The sequence below is a fragment of the Apis laboriosa genome, unplaced genomic scaffold, assembly GCF_014066325.1.
Source record: "Apis laboriosa isolate Shangri-la unplaced genomic scaffold, ASM1406632v1 scaffold1_cov151, whole genome shotgun sequence".
In the NCBI taxonomy this organism is placed as follows: Eukaryota; Metazoa; Arthropoda; class Insecta; order Hymenoptera; family Apidae; genus Apis; species Apis laboriosa.
This window is the reverse complement of record NW_025222279.1, coordinates 519,641-536,282: the sequence shown is the minus strand read 5'-3', so window position 1 is coordinate 536,282 and position 16,642 is coordinate 519,641. Positions and strand designations below refer to the sequence as shown.

General features: G+C 38.8%; 1 protein-coding gene across 1 annotated transcript in view; it reads left to right on the top strand.

Moving 5' to 3' along the window:
- LOC122712230 (receptor-type guanylate cyclase Gyc76C-like) overlaps positions 1 to 16,642 on the top strand; it is a 70,352-nt gene that overhangs the window by 13,180 nt on the left and 40,530 nt on the right. Inside the window, exon 3 of the mRNA XM_043931698.1 lies at positions 15,987 to 16,422. Coding sequence (XP_043787633.1) covers positions 16,030 to 16,422 — 393 coding nt within the window. The 5' untranslated portion in view covers positions 15,987 to 16,029. The remainder of the gene's footprint in view (positions 1 to 15,986; positions 16,423 to 16,642) is intronic.

Below are 16,642 nucleotides of genomic sequence, written 5' to 3'. Positions count from 1 at the left end.
TTTTTTTTTTTTTTTTTTTTTTTTTTTTTTTTTTTTTTTTTCCCTTTGTTCTTTCATCTCGTGGATTTCTGATACGATGGCCTATTTTTAAACACGTGGAGCGATACACGAGAACTTGTTCAGCTTGCGTTTACATTCCATTGATAACGACCAATCGATCATTTCGTATACACGAGTTTTATAATATTATATACATATACATTGAAGCGAAGTGTGCAGAGGAAACGAGTTAGAAGAATTGGGCTCCACTCGTGTTTGAGATTCAAGGTGATTTTTTTTTTTTTTTTTTTTTTTTGTTTCTTTTTTCTCGTTTTCAGAGTTCGATTCTCTAATTTCTAAGTGAAATTCATCCCGCTCGCGGCTCGATAAAATTGAGATCCGATGCTTGCGGTGACTATATCGTATTTCTGAATACACGTATGCTTATTCTTAGCGCTGGAAAATCCTTGTAAATCACTATAAATTATAACCGCGAAACGAAATCGTGAACGCGTCTCACGTCTTCTATTCCATTGCGAACAATCGGATGAATGGAAATCTTCAGCGATTCACTCGTTGTCGTCGGGACGCGAATTTCACTTCGAGCAGAGTTTTCGCGAAATATCTACTTTCTCTTATCCTTTAACCTGTGGATACGCGATCCCAGAAATAATTCTTAACGTTTCTTAATTATTTTGCGATTATTCGATTATATCTGGTGAATTTATTCATTTATTTATTTTTATTTATTTTTAATTCAGACTTTGTACAATTTTAATTTTAACGCGTAACATTTTTTGACTATTCAAAAATTTGCTGTTAATTTTGAAGCCTCTTTAGTTTTCTACGTAATATATCTTCCATATTCTATTTCCACCTCTTTCGATCGATACGAACTAGATATACCAATTCGAATCAAATACACTCGAAATTTTCCAGAATAGAATATCCTAAAGTAGCCGAAAAGTCATCTTACTCTTCAAAAATTGTTCACAATCTTAATCGCGCTTATCTATATTTTCATCGACCGAATAATCAAGAGAGAAAAATTAATAAACGGATGACTTTGATTTTTCCGATAAATCTCGCCTCTATCCTTCCCTGTTGGAGCTTCAAGTATACAGTTGTACGATACAGGTACATTCGACAGACGGTTGATCGAAGGAAGGTTCGAAGGAAGAGAGCAGCTATCGAAGCTCTATTAATAGATTTTTCCAGTTATCGCAAGAGCCGATTCCAAGTAGGTAGCGTGTTATCTCTCTGTACTGTCAATCAATTCGACGTTAGAGCCCGCGATCCATCTGTCGGCCGCTCTTGTTCCATCCGTCCATTCGATGAAATCAGCTGGTAATTAATCAGGAAAAAAGTATTCGACCCGATCGCCACGTCACCGTGCTCACGATCACTGTCCATGTTTAATCATATTCGTCAATCTGCCTCTCACACTCACCACTGCCTTACACTGTACACGTGTTTTAATCCAATTACAAGACACTGTTAACTCGCTTCCGCTGTTATCCGATCCGTTTGAGAAAATGACATATTTAGATCGTGGTTTCCTTGCTACGCGCAATTGTTTGTTGTGCGACATGATTTTCCTTCTTCTGTTTTGTACCAACGTTTCCTATCGTGTTGCGGATCGATGTCGATATTTCGTGTCTGTTCAGGATTAGATTGGTTAGTTATTAAAATTGTGATGTTATATTTAAAAAGAAATTTTCTGAACGTTTTAGATTCGTAATTTAGATCGTTTGTGATTTAAAACTTTTTTGAAATTATCACGTCTAGTTAACTAAAAGAAATTTTTTAATTACAGTAGATGCTATTGAAGAAGAAATTGTATTCGAAGATTTTTATCGAATTTTAATATATAATTACAATTTTTATCTAAATCTAAAGTAGCCTAAAGGAAACTATCGTTAGATATTTATATTGGAGAAGCACTTGGCACGTTGAATCACGTTTCACAGAAATTTCACAGATATGATTAGAATTTTATTTGAAATAACGATATTTCGATTAATTTAATATCGTTTTCAAGCACTCGTGTCGATAAGTCGAGATGCAAATGGTGAACCGAGCGAGTGTTTTAAATATGCAAAAGTGTACAAGGATGGAAGAAATGCAGAAATAAGAACGTATCGAAAGTAAAATATTACAACATATTTGGTAGATAAGACGAAAGTATTTTTATTCAAGATTTTCATACTTATCAGTAGTCTCTTATAAAAAAAAAAAAAAAAATGAAGAAAAAAATTGATTTTGCACAAGCATCCGCGATTCACTTATAAATATTACATCATCTCATAAATATGTACATAATATCGTTTTAGAAGTTCAATTTCAATATGAAAATAATAATAGCTTTTATAATAGTATTATTATTTACGGCTTGACCCGATACTTTTTACTCCTGATAGAAAAACTTTTTATTATCTCCGGTTGTTATTTCGTCTGCGGAGATTAACGAACGAAACTTCGTCTGCATTCAAAAAAAAGAAGAAGAAGAAGAAGAAGAAGAAGAAGAAGAAGGATTTTAAGTTTATCAGAAGTTTCATTGATAGCAAAACACGATATTGCCGGTCTGAAAAAAGTAAGCGTACAGAATCATCTTTCAAGAGACGAAGAGAATCAATTTCGTTTAATTCTTTTTTCTTTTTTTTCAAATTTACGATACGAAACGAAATATTTTTCCCTCTCATCTTTCACGAACAATCTCTGTGGATCATTTGTATCCGTCAATATCTCAACGAATTATAAAATATTTATTTCATGATCAAGTTCATCCTTGTAGCAATCAAATATAGTAAAAATATTTGTCTACAAAAATGAAAACCTCCTCTTTTTTGAAAAGATTCAAGAACGAAATTCAACTCGAAACGATAAACGATTCTGCAAACCGGTTTTATAAATAATTAATTACAATTATAGATATCAATTACAGAAATTGGACTAAAAAAAATATTCCATTCAACACTCAATAAACCCATCTCTTTACAACCGACCGATTCCTTCAATCATCGATTCACATCTGTCATCCATGAATCACTTTATATTATTACACTCCAAGTTGACCAAACCCAATCGAGTTGGTTCCAACCAGTTTCATTCGCCCCGGAAACCGTTCGCGTTCGAATCCTCTATCCACGGCAAAACAGAGTGAATCAACCTCTAAGTTCGAGCAGAGAGAAAGAACAGCAGGATCTCCGCCAACTTTCGTTTCTCCATGACGAGAAGCCGCCTCTTATTACGCGCCTCTAAAACGACTCGACTCGAGTGATTCCGGGTCGCGTTGAATCGGGGGAATTTACGGAGCGCTGCGGTGTTTGGACGCGTGCCAGCTAAGCAGCGCTGCGCGGCCAAAAAAACGAAAACGTCCGCGTGCGTGCGATTCCGCGCAACATCCGCGCAAGTAGGTCGTTACAGCCGTGTATCCTGAGTAAAGAATTAAAGAAAATACAAGGTGGTGGAGGAGGGGGAGGAGGGGATACCCGGTTGTGTGTATGGCCCGGGGCCAACTATTTCTCGCTGTACATACGAAATGTTTACGCCCGCTTCCGTTTAGATACGCTCTAAGTCTAAATCACTTCGCCGTTTTCCCACTGTGTAAACTGAATTTTACTTTGACTCATCGTCCGTTTTACAACCGTTTTCGCCTTTTCGATAACGGGAACGATTAAATCCGGTTTACGATTTATCGGCGGCGGAGTTATGGATCCGCGGCGCTAGGCCGAAGAAAGTTACGATATTGACGTTTAGACGAGTTTGGCGAGCGAGGGGAGATTGGATTGGAAGACGTACGAGGAGGATGGGATGATAAATCAGTACCATTTGGCTCGGTCGAGCATATGTTACACGGATGAATTTGTCGTTTACGCGCTCTTGAAGGTGGATGATTTATTTTTTTCTTTTTTTTAGAAGAGAGAGAGAAATCTGATGGAAATATCGTTCGAGAATTTTTATTTTTCTTTGGATGAAATTAGATTGTAAATAAGTTCGTACGTATAATAGCGAACGTATTTTTTTATTTTAATAGTTATTATTAATCGATGAAGGAAACGACGTTGCATTATCTTACGATATTCATTATATCGTGTTCTAATATTTAGGGAAAATATATTGGATTGGATTCTGTTCAAATTTTCTTTCGCGCATAATCTTTTCGAACGTGCTTTTTCGCTTCGTGCTTTTTGATTTCTCGATAGAGTCTTTTTTCTTACGTCGCGAGAAGAATAATAAGAACTCGATCGATCAAATTACAAATTAATTGCTATCCATACTAAGCTATTTTTTATAATTTTTCCTTAGCGACTTTTTTGCGACTTCGACCTTCAACATTAGCCGACTACAGTCACTTTCAATGGTCAAACGATACAATAAATCGTCCGTTTCATAATCGAGCGTAATTTTTTTTCGAACTTGCAAACAATCATTTTTTTCCTTTCTTTTTTTTTTTTTTTTTTTTTTTTATAAAAACTGAGTCACCGCGAAGATAATTTTCGCGTAATCGCCGAAAACCGATAAACAGTGTCCGTCCACCGTTGCTCGATGATTATTCAGTCAGCGTCGCGTTCTTTTAAGCACGGAAGAAGTTCGATGTTTAGTCTGACACTCGAATCGAAGACAATCGCCGCCGTCCAATGTCTCCTCGGCTGTAAATAAATCGATACCACGTGAGCGTGGATGTACGGCACAACGGTGTTAACGAATAACACCAGAATTGAACACCGTTTTCCCTTACGATTGTTGGATGTTTTGGCGGTGAGCCAAAAGCATTGCCAACCGTTCCGCGCGTATACGCATCGTCCAAATATCGAATCGTTCCTTTGTCTCGGAAGTGACACGACGAGCATCGTGCAAACCGAATCTCAATTCCAGAGGTTCGGACGAGACCGAATTTCTAAAACGATCCCAATCCGCTTTCTGCATTGAGAACAAACACGTTGATCCGCGCATGATCGCCACGTGCATTCGATGCTTATATAGCTTACAGTCGGGTCGAGAAATAAGCGTTAATCTCGCGTTGAAAAAAAAAAATAATAATAATAATAAAAAATATACGGAGAAACATTTTTTTGGGAAGATCAATCGGTGAGTTTCTTGAAAGATATTTCGGGAATTTTTTTCTTTTTTTTTTTTTTAGCAATAATCGTTTGTAGTACGTTTTTGGAAAAAGTGGTGAATTTTTGAAAAGGAGACGAGTTAGAAAAGAGACGATCGTTTAATTATCGTTATAAATAACCGTTAAATGTATTGAAATATTTAAGAACTAATCCGTTTAGTATTTTGCGTAAACAGCAAGAAATAGATGTTTTCCAACAAGACAATGATCGTACATAAATCAAATGATCATAAAACTTCTTGGAGATAATATCGTAAACATATTGAAATAGCGTTTATAACGATATGTTCACATTAGAATCATGTGACACTATTTAAAAAAAGAAGAAATATGAATGATAGAAAGAATAAATCAACTTCTATTAATATAACGAACGCTTTATATTCCGAAAGAAACAATATTATTATACGATGAGAAAATTAATTCGCATGTTTATGACTTCGCATCTATTATAACTTCAATACGACATATATGTTATTCATATATGCTCATTCATTCATTCGAATTATTCTATCAAATATTATATACGTATAAACGAATCGATTTAACATTTATTTATTTATTTATTTATTTTTCCCCTCCCTCATCTATACACAATTTTATACACAATTGATAGTGATCGTTGGCGATCTTTGCCGCGACTGTACTTTCCATCGAGCAAAGTTCACGTGTCGGACGAAAGCCAATCGTTAATTCCCACTGAAACTCATTTGTAACTATTTTTAACGATTATATTCGTCGGAGGAGAGGAAAATACTTCACATCGCGATTTTTCACACCTCGCGATTTTCCAGATCATCGCGATACCGCGTGGCAAATCTGATTCCTTTCGGGGAAAAGTCGATGGTCGATAGCGATGGGATGAAATTGCGAGCGATGGATAGACTCTACTCGAACTCGAAAAATTTTGAAAAAAAGTTACGCGACGCGAGATAATTTTTAAGAAGGAACGATTCGATTTACAACTGTTTACAAATACTTTGATAAACGTGAGTAAACACGTTTAATAAAACGATTCACTCTTTGAGCGAAGATTAGAGGAGAGGTCGATAAATTCATTTTGATTAGCTTCCTGTTTTCTTCTCGTGATTAAATTGTTGAAAGGGAACGCATCGAATACATCAATGTTAAAAGGATGAAAATTATCCACATCCTCGAACAGGTTGACAAGTACTCTATTCTTAAAATTCGAAACCAGATTGTATAGGCGCGCAGAAAAAAAAAAAGAAAAAAAAAAAATTGAAAACACGAGACGAACTCTTATGAGTAGTAATCGAATCCCATAAAGTAAATTTTTTGCATTGGATTTTAATTGAACTCGTCAGTAATTACATAGTGGACTCGATCCCATCGCTAGTCGTTGGTAAGCGTAGCATAAATTTTGTGCTACATGCGGATTTTTTTCGTCTCGGTCGTCAAGCTGGCCAAGCTCGATAGACCGGTGAGGCGAACTTTTTGCGCCGGACTTTTCGATTCATGAAATAATTACATACTGAACGTGATCCTATCAATAGCTCTCTGTCGATGATATAAATTTCGTGCTGAATTTTAACTCCGCTTTGTTAATCTTTGAGAACGAGATCGTGCAAACCGATCGATGCAGGCCGGTAAACATTACATTTTTGGAATCGCGAATAATTACTGTACGCTGAACGTGGATTCTATTAATAGCCACTAGCATAAATTTTCATTCTGCGGTTTACTCGAAGGTTTCATTTTAAATCTTTTGTATCTTTGTAAGAGGAATTAATTTAGGCCGGTGAACGTTTTGCTTTCATATTTTTGAAAACACGAATAATTGCGCGTCGAACGTGATCCCATCAACAGCTTTATTAACATAATAAATGTAATATAAATTTTTGCGCCGGATAACCTCCTCCTGAGAAGAGAATATATTTCGTATTCAAACTTTTGAACTCGTGAGTTCATTACGCGATGAATCGTGATCCCATTAATAGCTGTCATAATAGGAGACATAAATTTTGCGTGTAAATTATTAAATCGACTCTGGCCAGTCTCCGGGACGAGGTCGTTGAACGATAAGCCGAACGAAGCCGTGCGTCGTCAAATTTGTTTTGCATCAGATTTTTAGACTCTTCACTTTTTGGACGTGATCTCTCTCCTCCTACTTCTCCTCCTCCCCCTCATCAATGGCCGTTAGCATAAATTTTTGATGCTGAAATTTTCTATTTGCTCCCATACCTGGGCGAGAGCAAGATGGTGGAACGATAGGCCGGTTCATTAAACCGATCGTTTATGCTAACGGCGAAACAAAAATTTCTACTATGTCTTCTACCCGTCCAACCCCCCCACGTCCCGCATCCTGCTCCAACCACTCGCCTCCAGGTCCGTAGTTGCCAACTTGTTAACCCGGTATATATAATATAATCCCTCTCGTTTCTCTCTCGATTGTCGCGAATCTCTCTCTCTCTCTCTCTCTCTCTCTTCCGCGAAGAGGACACGGCCGTCGATCGTCGCCGGATTCGAGCATAAAACGGATCGATTAATGGGGTATCGATTAATTCAACTCGCGGTATCGTATCGATGTGATGCAACGACATGTTTTTTTTTTTTTTTTTTTTTTTATTTTGTCGCGGATCGCGTTGTGCGTAAAAATAACGACGTCTATTTTTAGCATTCATTAAAGCTCACGTGACATTTCCATCGTTATCGGACTCGGTTGTCGGACTTTCCTGGCAATTTATTTGCGGTTACGTAGGCCGTGTTATAAAAAACTTACGTAATATGTAACAATATTTATTCCGGAACGGAAAAATGATAACATAGTTAGTTGAAATGATCGTAATTCGATCAATCTTCCCCTTCCCTCTTCCTTTATTATCCTATAAGTTTTTTCCCTTCCCAGCCGAGGAATGCTAAACTTTTCTTTCTTTTTTTTTTTTTTTAATTACTTCTATTAATAGTTTCTATTAATAACAATATATAAATATACTTTTTTTTTTCTTTTTGCTCGTGTTTTATATGCAAAGAACGTGCGTCTGAGCAACGATTAACATCGCGCGCGATATCGTGCGTGAGAAATCTACGATCCTCCTTTGTTGTTGTTTCTTTTTTTTTTTCGCTAATCTCTCTTTAATCGATCCTGACAGTCTCTCATCTAAATTAATCGAACATCCTCGATCAATCTCATTCTCTCGATTTACAATAATTTAAATATAATCTAATCTCCACCGTTCGCCGTGAATCGTGAATCGTGAAAATTGAAAAAAAAAATATAAAAAAAAATTCTTCGACGGATAAGAATTTCGAATCGCGAAATTAACACGTCCAACGTCGAGCGAGCGTTGCAACATTTAAGCCAACAAGCTTATCACTCCGACACGCACCGCCGATTAATTTATTTCGCGATTCTCGTTGTAATTCGTATACATCCTCGGCCACTCTCCGCCGTTTTTCATCGCGATTGCATAATTAATCGAGTGAATTAACAGACCGACGAGGAGAAGACCTGTGCAATTAGAGATATTCTTATCTTTCCCTTGCCGGATCTATCCCCCCCCCCTCCCTCTTCTCTCTTCTGTTTCAAACCTCGCCCCTCGTTCTCAAGCAACCATTAATATCCTTATTTTTTTTAATTCCTACAGACACCTCCATCCTGTACATTACCAAGAGACGGATGGTAGAGACGATCCGAGGGCGTCGTCGATTCGGTCGATAATCGTTTCTTGTTTTCTCTTGTTTCGTTAGGCAGCGTTTCTTGTTTCGCGTTTATCCGTTTCACGTCGAATTCGCACGTCGAATCGCGAGAAGAAGCCCGTTTATCGCGACTTCGTGCGGCAAGAATGTGTCGGGTTTAACGAGATTAACGTTAACACGGAACGGAAATACTCGTGAATTAGTGTCGGCGACGGACTAAGAGAATCTTGAACACCGCTTTATTTAATATTCCCGTATGAAGCACTAATTAAACCGACTAAGCGGCCGAGCAAAGTTACGAGAGATTCCAGTAATTTACACCTGTGCTGAAGCGAAGATAATGGGAAATACTCGATACTCGGAGTTGGAAATAATCGTCCGCGCAGACGTGTAAACGCGTCTTTAAAAGGATTTATTTGTTCGTCGAATGAGTAAGAGTTGATGATGAGCTTTTCTTCTTCCTCTTCTTCTTTTTCTTTTTTCCCCTCCCCTTTCCTTTCTAAAGATAGAGATCGGAATGTTTTTTTTTTTAGAAATTATGCAAGGATAGTTTGTCGCGAATTGACGAACGGACGCAGTGACCCCGGCGAGGAGAGGAGGCTCATCGAACGAGCCAATCGACCCACAATCGCAAACCCGAGTTGCGGGAATAGAAATCGTTAAGCGATTTCGAATTTTACTTGCGGATTTCCATCGAAGAAATCTCTTGATATATTTGGTAAAGTAAACGTTGTTAAGTAAATATTGGTAAAAACTAGAATTTTTCCAATATTTTTCTCTTTTTCTTTTTTTTTTTTTTTTTCAAAACTCGTTAGAAAAATTTATTTAAGGACAAGATCGATTAGATCGAAATATATTCGATCGAATGTCACGGAGGAAGGGGGGATCATCCTCGAGATTAATAGAGTGATTTTCTTCTGTTGAAACCAGCGTAGGCAACATTTGGTCGTCGAGAATTAGGTTTAATAGTCGTATAGTCGTCCGCGTAGTGAGTCACGATAGCAGCACGAGTCAAAGAGTATTAACTGAGTATTCATGCGTCCAACTGAACGATTCTCTATCGATAGACAATTGTGACGGATATAGGAGAGATTGTAGAATCGTAGTAAACGATATACCCGTGCGTATCGGGGTATCCTGTGGTGACCATTGGAGCCACACCCCTGAACAGTTTACAGTAGTAATGTGATATATTATATCGACATGAAACACTCTAATGTACTGTGTAGCTGCGATAATGACAATGCCCACGCGTGCACATCTCGTACAACGTATATGCATATCGTTCTTCAATTACCCCTTGTAACACGATACACTGTACAGACGAGGCGCTTTAGAACCCGTATTACACGTATCACGTGTAGAAAACAAACTGTTATACAGGCGGCGAGCGTGTCTCGATCGAATAGAGAGCCTCTTCTCTTTTGACGAGGTAAAGAGAAGTGTTTCATCGAGGTTTCATCCAGGGGATGAAAATCGTTTGATTCGATATCCGTTTGCGAACAAATTTCAGTGTTTTTCCATTTTTCTTGAATTTCTTCCTTTTCTCTCTTTCTCTTTTTTCCTTTCATATTCAAATTAATTACACGTGTAATAAAAAAAAAGGGAGGAAGATTTAAAAAGTTGATATAATTTCACTGATGACTACAGAGCTGTGCTCTGATGTGGTTGGATTTGTGTTATCCAATATTTTTTTTTTTGTGAGCCTCCTTTGCAATATTCAAATTACTTACGTCTTTGCACGCGTATAAAGCGAAGAAAAAAAAAAAAATAATGAATGTGGTGTTACAATATGCAATGTGACTAACGATACTGTTTTTGAGTTAATTAACAAGAGGGTCACTCAGATATCCTTGTAAAATATGATAATGTAATTATATCGAAAATAATAAATAAGTGGTAAAGATCATTAACTGAAAATGACAGCGGCGATATCTAGAATACTCAAGGGAACCGGTAATTTACAGGTAATTTAAATTAAAGAAAATATTCTTTAACCATCATTATCAGAAATCAGAATTTCTTTTTTTCCAAATTATCAAAATTTATTCGTTTCTCACTTATTTTCTTCAATCTAATCTAATTATCGTATCATTTATCCCCGATAATACGATTTAAAAATTTGATCACACATCAAATTATCTTTCGCTTATTAAATTCCAGAAATTTTGATCGATCTAAATATTCGATTCGATAATCAAGATCAAATTAAAGAAAGAAAAAAATTCAAAGAAATTTTAAACATTCGAGAAATAATTTACACAAAAGTATCGATCGATTTATCTGGTTTGTATCGTGTCACCGTACACCGAGTCTCGGCGCAAGATCGCGGTAACAATTACCACGATCCAATTGAAGAAAACTAGACTTGACGTGTTTCAGCCCCGATATCCTTCGAGGGGCATCGGGCAACAAGGATCCATTCTATTTCCGTCGTGATCTCGTTCCCGCGGACTCGTTAATGGTATCTCGGAATCGGACTGGTCCTCTTTTCTAGCCCGGTTTCCACTACCTTTTTCGCAAAGTTGAACCCGGTTACGGCTCGCGAAACGGGCGGAATCGGGTGCAGGAAGCAAGAATCGGCGATGCCGCGGCCGGCTGGTATGCGTGAGGCATGCGTTTACGCAATGGCAGGGTCAACACTCGCGGTGCATATCGTTTAGATAAACAGTGATAACTCTCCTCTCGTTATACGCGTTACCGCTATCCATCTCTCGCGACATTTACTTTTACCGCTTAAGAATTCGTCGCGGTATGATAAATCAGCTGATCGAACCTCTTTTTTTTTTCTCTCGTCAATATCGAAGGATATCGCAGAAATACTTTTCTCGTTCGTTCGTTCCTTGCGATTTTGGAAATTTTTTCGCTGTGATAAAATCGCAAAGAAAGATTTATATTATGCGATCTTTTGGAAAATTGAAATTGTTAGGTTGTAATCTTTTAAGGAATTAAAAATTAAGCAAAGTAAAAAATTTCGAGCGTTGCGATGATCGGTCCAATTGAATTCCAACGGAAATGTTAAAAATTTAAAATTCTCTTGAGTTTGTCCCGCGGTTGGTAATAATATTGCACGATAAAACGAGGACAAAAAAAGATAATTTCACCGAACGTATATTTTCAAATACGTATCGAGTTATCGGTGAAGTTACTTATCTCAGGTAACCATAAGCGACGTCATTGACAAATAACGTATGCTCTTCCATGGACGCTTGCTATTCTTAGAACTTTATCGCGGGCCGAATTTACTTTACGTATCAGGCCCGCGTTAAAAAGATCCTGTTTGCTTTCTCGGCCCATGGGAGTGTAACGGTCTCGAGGCGAAAATAAATTCGACTGGAACGAGTGTACTGCTCGCGTGGCAAGGATTTTTCGATCCACTTTTAAACGTGTAATCATTTCTTTCAATATAAAAAAGAAAAGTTCGCCTACGGAGACGTTTGATTAATTTCAATTTCATTCGAACCACGGTAAAACAGATTTTCGTAAGACAATTGCAATGCGCGTATGTTTGATCGATAAAAAGAAGCGAACCGTTAAGAATATTTCATTCGAGAATTTTTTTACGATAGAAAATTGTATTAATTGATACATTTTTTTTTTCTTTTGCAATTTGCTTAATAGGTTTTAGGTTTTTAAGTAATTTATCACAGCATTTTCATTCTATCGATCTAAATAATCGATTATCATCATTTTTTAAAGATTAATTTTTTAAAATTTTTGCCACTCTGCAACGCGTATTCGATAAACACATATTTTATCAAAAACGGTTTAAAAACTCGTTTATCTTCTTTTTTTTTATTTTTTTCATGACACGCACAACTTAAGAAATACCAAGATCTTTGCCAACGACGATTATACTATTTCAATTATTCTCCTAGATATTTAATCTCCTGTTACTAATCGCGTGTTAAAAGTTATCCGACGAATTAACATAATATTCGAGCAAACGTAAACGTAAAAAAATATTGAAATATCAGGAATTTTAAAAATATTCAATTTGAACGAGGACAATTAGCGTCACCAATTAGCGAATTGAATAATTTGGAAAATTTCACGAAACGTTTTCGGTGGGCCACGTTACTACAAACCGTTGAATCCCATCCACACGCGTGTTAAACGAGCTAATGAGATCCTCCAACAACACCTGAAAATAAATAGCACCGCGCTGACGCGTCGCTCGTGGAAACTGTCCACCACATCCACTTGTAGCTTGTAGCTTGTTCGAGCATAACGGCTACATGGTTTATACGTGCGCCGATGCGTCAGCGCATCGTTAATTGAAAAAGCCTCGACGGGGTCACGATCCTGTCCACCGCTTTTCTATCCCATCCTTGCACGATAAAAATCTTTGGGGAGAAAGCGTGTGATACGTCTCGCGAATGATACATCGACGAAAGCTGAGCCGAGCGCGCGCATACGTTGCAAACGTAAAACAGGCAAAAAAGCATAATAACGCGTTCCAACGAGGTTCGAAAGAACGCGAGGAAAAATATTTACGTTGGAATTCTGTTACCTTGAAAAATTCTTTTCTTGAAAATTAAAAAAGAACTTCTCTCCAACGCTAGTTAATATATATAACGATTTGCTCTCGCGTTTCATAATACGAAAGAAAGTAAAATCGAGAAATTTCTAATATAATTTAATCCTTTCTATTTTCCTCGCCAAAAAAAAAAAAAAATAAGCGAAATACGAATCAACGTATTGTAAAAAGTTTTCAAGCATAAAATAATATCATATAACCAAAATTGTGTTAAAAGTGAAATAAGGAAACAAAAGTTAAATCGTAATAACGGCGGATAGATTTGTCGCGACAGGATTTCCGACGATCGCTTAATAGATGGCATCGTGTTCGTGAATTGGTCACCTGTGGCTCGCCAAGGTGACTCGTCGTCCCTTTTCCCGTTTCCCGCTCGTTAAATATAAATCCGCGCAGCCGGTCACTTTCACCGGCCGGCCATAATTAAATCCGACTTAGAAACGAACGTGGAACGAAAGGCTGTGCACGGCGGCCCACAGCCCGGTTGGTGAATGACACCATGCATCAACCAAGGGGAGAAGAAGAAGACGTCTTTATTGTCGTCGCGCGAGGGCTTCTAGAGTAGTGGGCTGCTGCCGTGTTGTAGCAGCGGCGACGGCGGCGGCACGCTCTCTCTCGCCTACGAGAGAGAGAGAGAGAGACAGAGAGAGTTACGTAATTGCAACAGGTGTGTCCCTCTCGATGCCCAGCCACGTGTTTTCCACGGCCGTTCCTTCGCTTCGACGCGGAATCGTTCCGCTGGGACTATTGCGTGTATTTTTTCTCTTTCTCTCTCTCTCTCTCTCTTTTCACCTTTCGATTGAATCGATCGCGTTGCGAAATTCTTGGCTCGTTCGACCATTAATGGAACACGTTGCATCTCGAAAGATTGGGAGGAGAACGGTAACGGTGGAAACAATAGCGCGCGTGTCGGGGCGAGAATTGTGTTACGATCAACGATGACAAATCACGTTTAGATGATTATATATTATTAGATGCGGTACGCGTGTACACGTAACTTCGATTTCGATTTATGAACTCGTAACAGGGAGAGAGGGGCGAATAGAGAATGAGTGAACTCTCTTTAACTTTCGTCGATAGTGAAAGTTTGCGTCGGATGGTAATCTACTCTCTCGAAAAAAACGGTAATTGTTTTTCTCCCTCGAATCGATTCGTTGACTGTGAGGATGGAGATACGTTAAAGTAATATATTACGCGACGTTCGTTCGCGTGTAGGGAATTTTCTTTCTCAAATGAATAATCGGATTAATAAACGATATTTTCGTGGCAATCGCCACGCGAATTATTATGCGCAGATTTTTCAACACAATTATCCGAGCGACTTGGATCTAAACTTGGGAGAGGAAGGGGGCATTTAGATTTTTCTTGTTAACGGAACGAATAAAGCGGTCTTGGAAAACGACCTTCCTCGAAACTGTTTTTCTAAGAACGTTTCCATGAAACAATGGGACAGCTTGATTCCGCATGCTTCCCCGACCAAGCTTCTTCGCTATTGAGCGTCTGCGCGAATGCGATATACGCTCGAGACGATATAATAATAAACAGGAATCATTCATGGATCGGATCCGTGCAATCGCTACGCTGTTTCACCGTCCCAGTCCTTCGACGTTTTTTCCTGACGTAATATTTCCTGGAGATCATTGATATCCGATCGGGAAGATAACGACTTGACGCGCAACAGATTCTTCCGTGTCATCTGCTTTGTCTGACTCATTTTTTTTTTAACCTGGAATCTGGGAGCAAGGTCGCGGGATATATTAACGGAGGGAGGGAGGGGGTGGATGATCGATGTCGGATGACACGCACGGTGATTCTCAAGATTTTTATCTTGAGAAGGAGGAAAATTAACGGAGTGGGCGCGTTTTCGATGGCGTAATAAAAACGTGAACGAGCGTTTGAAAAATGAAGGAGGTATCGTTTTTTTCTTTTTTTTTTTTTTGGGAGGAGGGGATATCAGTTGTTGTTATTATTATTATTATTATTATTATTATTAGCTCGACGCGCACGGCACACGCAATGACTCAGGCGAATAAGTGGAGACGAGCGATAAGTAGAGCGGGGAAGATAGCGTCGAAACGACACTTCTAAGTACGGGCACTTATATCTAATTGCGTGGTTCAGTACGAATTTTTCGTACCGCTGGCAAGATAAGTGGCTAAAAATACATCGCACGAGTGCTTTACAATCATCGGTCTCGTTACCCCGTTATACATCTATCTGCTCATCGAGAAGCGTATAAGATTACGATTAGGTTAAGATCTAAACTATGCGGTGTCTTTTTAATTTTTCAATACACGTTTTTCAATACGTTGAATTGATCGAAACTATTACTGCCTATTGCAAGAATATAATTGGAATATAATCGTATTTCTTGATCTTATTTCTCATAACGTAATACGTTGAGAATAGACTTTTCCGTCATTCTTGGCAAGGGACAAAAAAATATCAAAACCTCCAAGACCTTATATATATATATACTCGCACAATCGTTTCAACAGTTATTAAATTCAGAAGAACCGATTCTTCCTTCTTTTCGTCGATCCATCAGAAACGATGTAATATTATAATAATAATAATAATAATAATAATAATAATAATAATAATAATAATGGAGTTAACATGTTTGGCCAATTGGATGAATGAATTCGTGGATACGAAGAATGGAAAAATTTGGAAAATTTGGGATTGCAGGTGAGCGGGAGGGAGGCGGTGCTGACCGGTGGCGGCGGCGGCCATGCGCCCCGGCCCGCCAGTACAGCCGAGCCGCCGCAGGCCTCCCCGTCGCCAGGAAGTCCCTCAGGAACGCAATCGACGGCACCGGCTGGATCAGCCGCAACCGGTGCGGTCGCCCTCGTGCGGGAACAGATCACGGGCCCTGCTGGTGTTGCTGTTGCTGGCCAGCAGCCCTCTGGTCCTGGGCCTGGCCGAACCGCCAGGGTTGCCCGGGGCCGAGTGGCAGCAGGCACTAGTCTCCAGGCAGACTTATCCGAAATCGACCGTAACCAGGGCTATCCAACCGAGGAAACAGCAGAATCTTACCATCGGATACCTCACGGCCATCAAAGGTGGCCTCAAAGATCGTCAGGGCCTTGCCATCTCGGGTGCCTTCTCCATGGCCCTCGACGAGGTGAGTCTTCTCTCCTTTTTTTTTCTCTCTCTCTCTTCTTCCGTATTTCAACCTACATGTGTTTCTTACGTGTGTTTAAATTTTTTCTTTTACGACTACTAACAAATCCCGTCCGCATCGGGATTAACCGGTATTTGGAAAACGACCGAGTCCAGGCAACAACGATCCCGTACAAGAATCCCATCGAGATACCACGGAGCGCACGGACGTTTATCTAAAC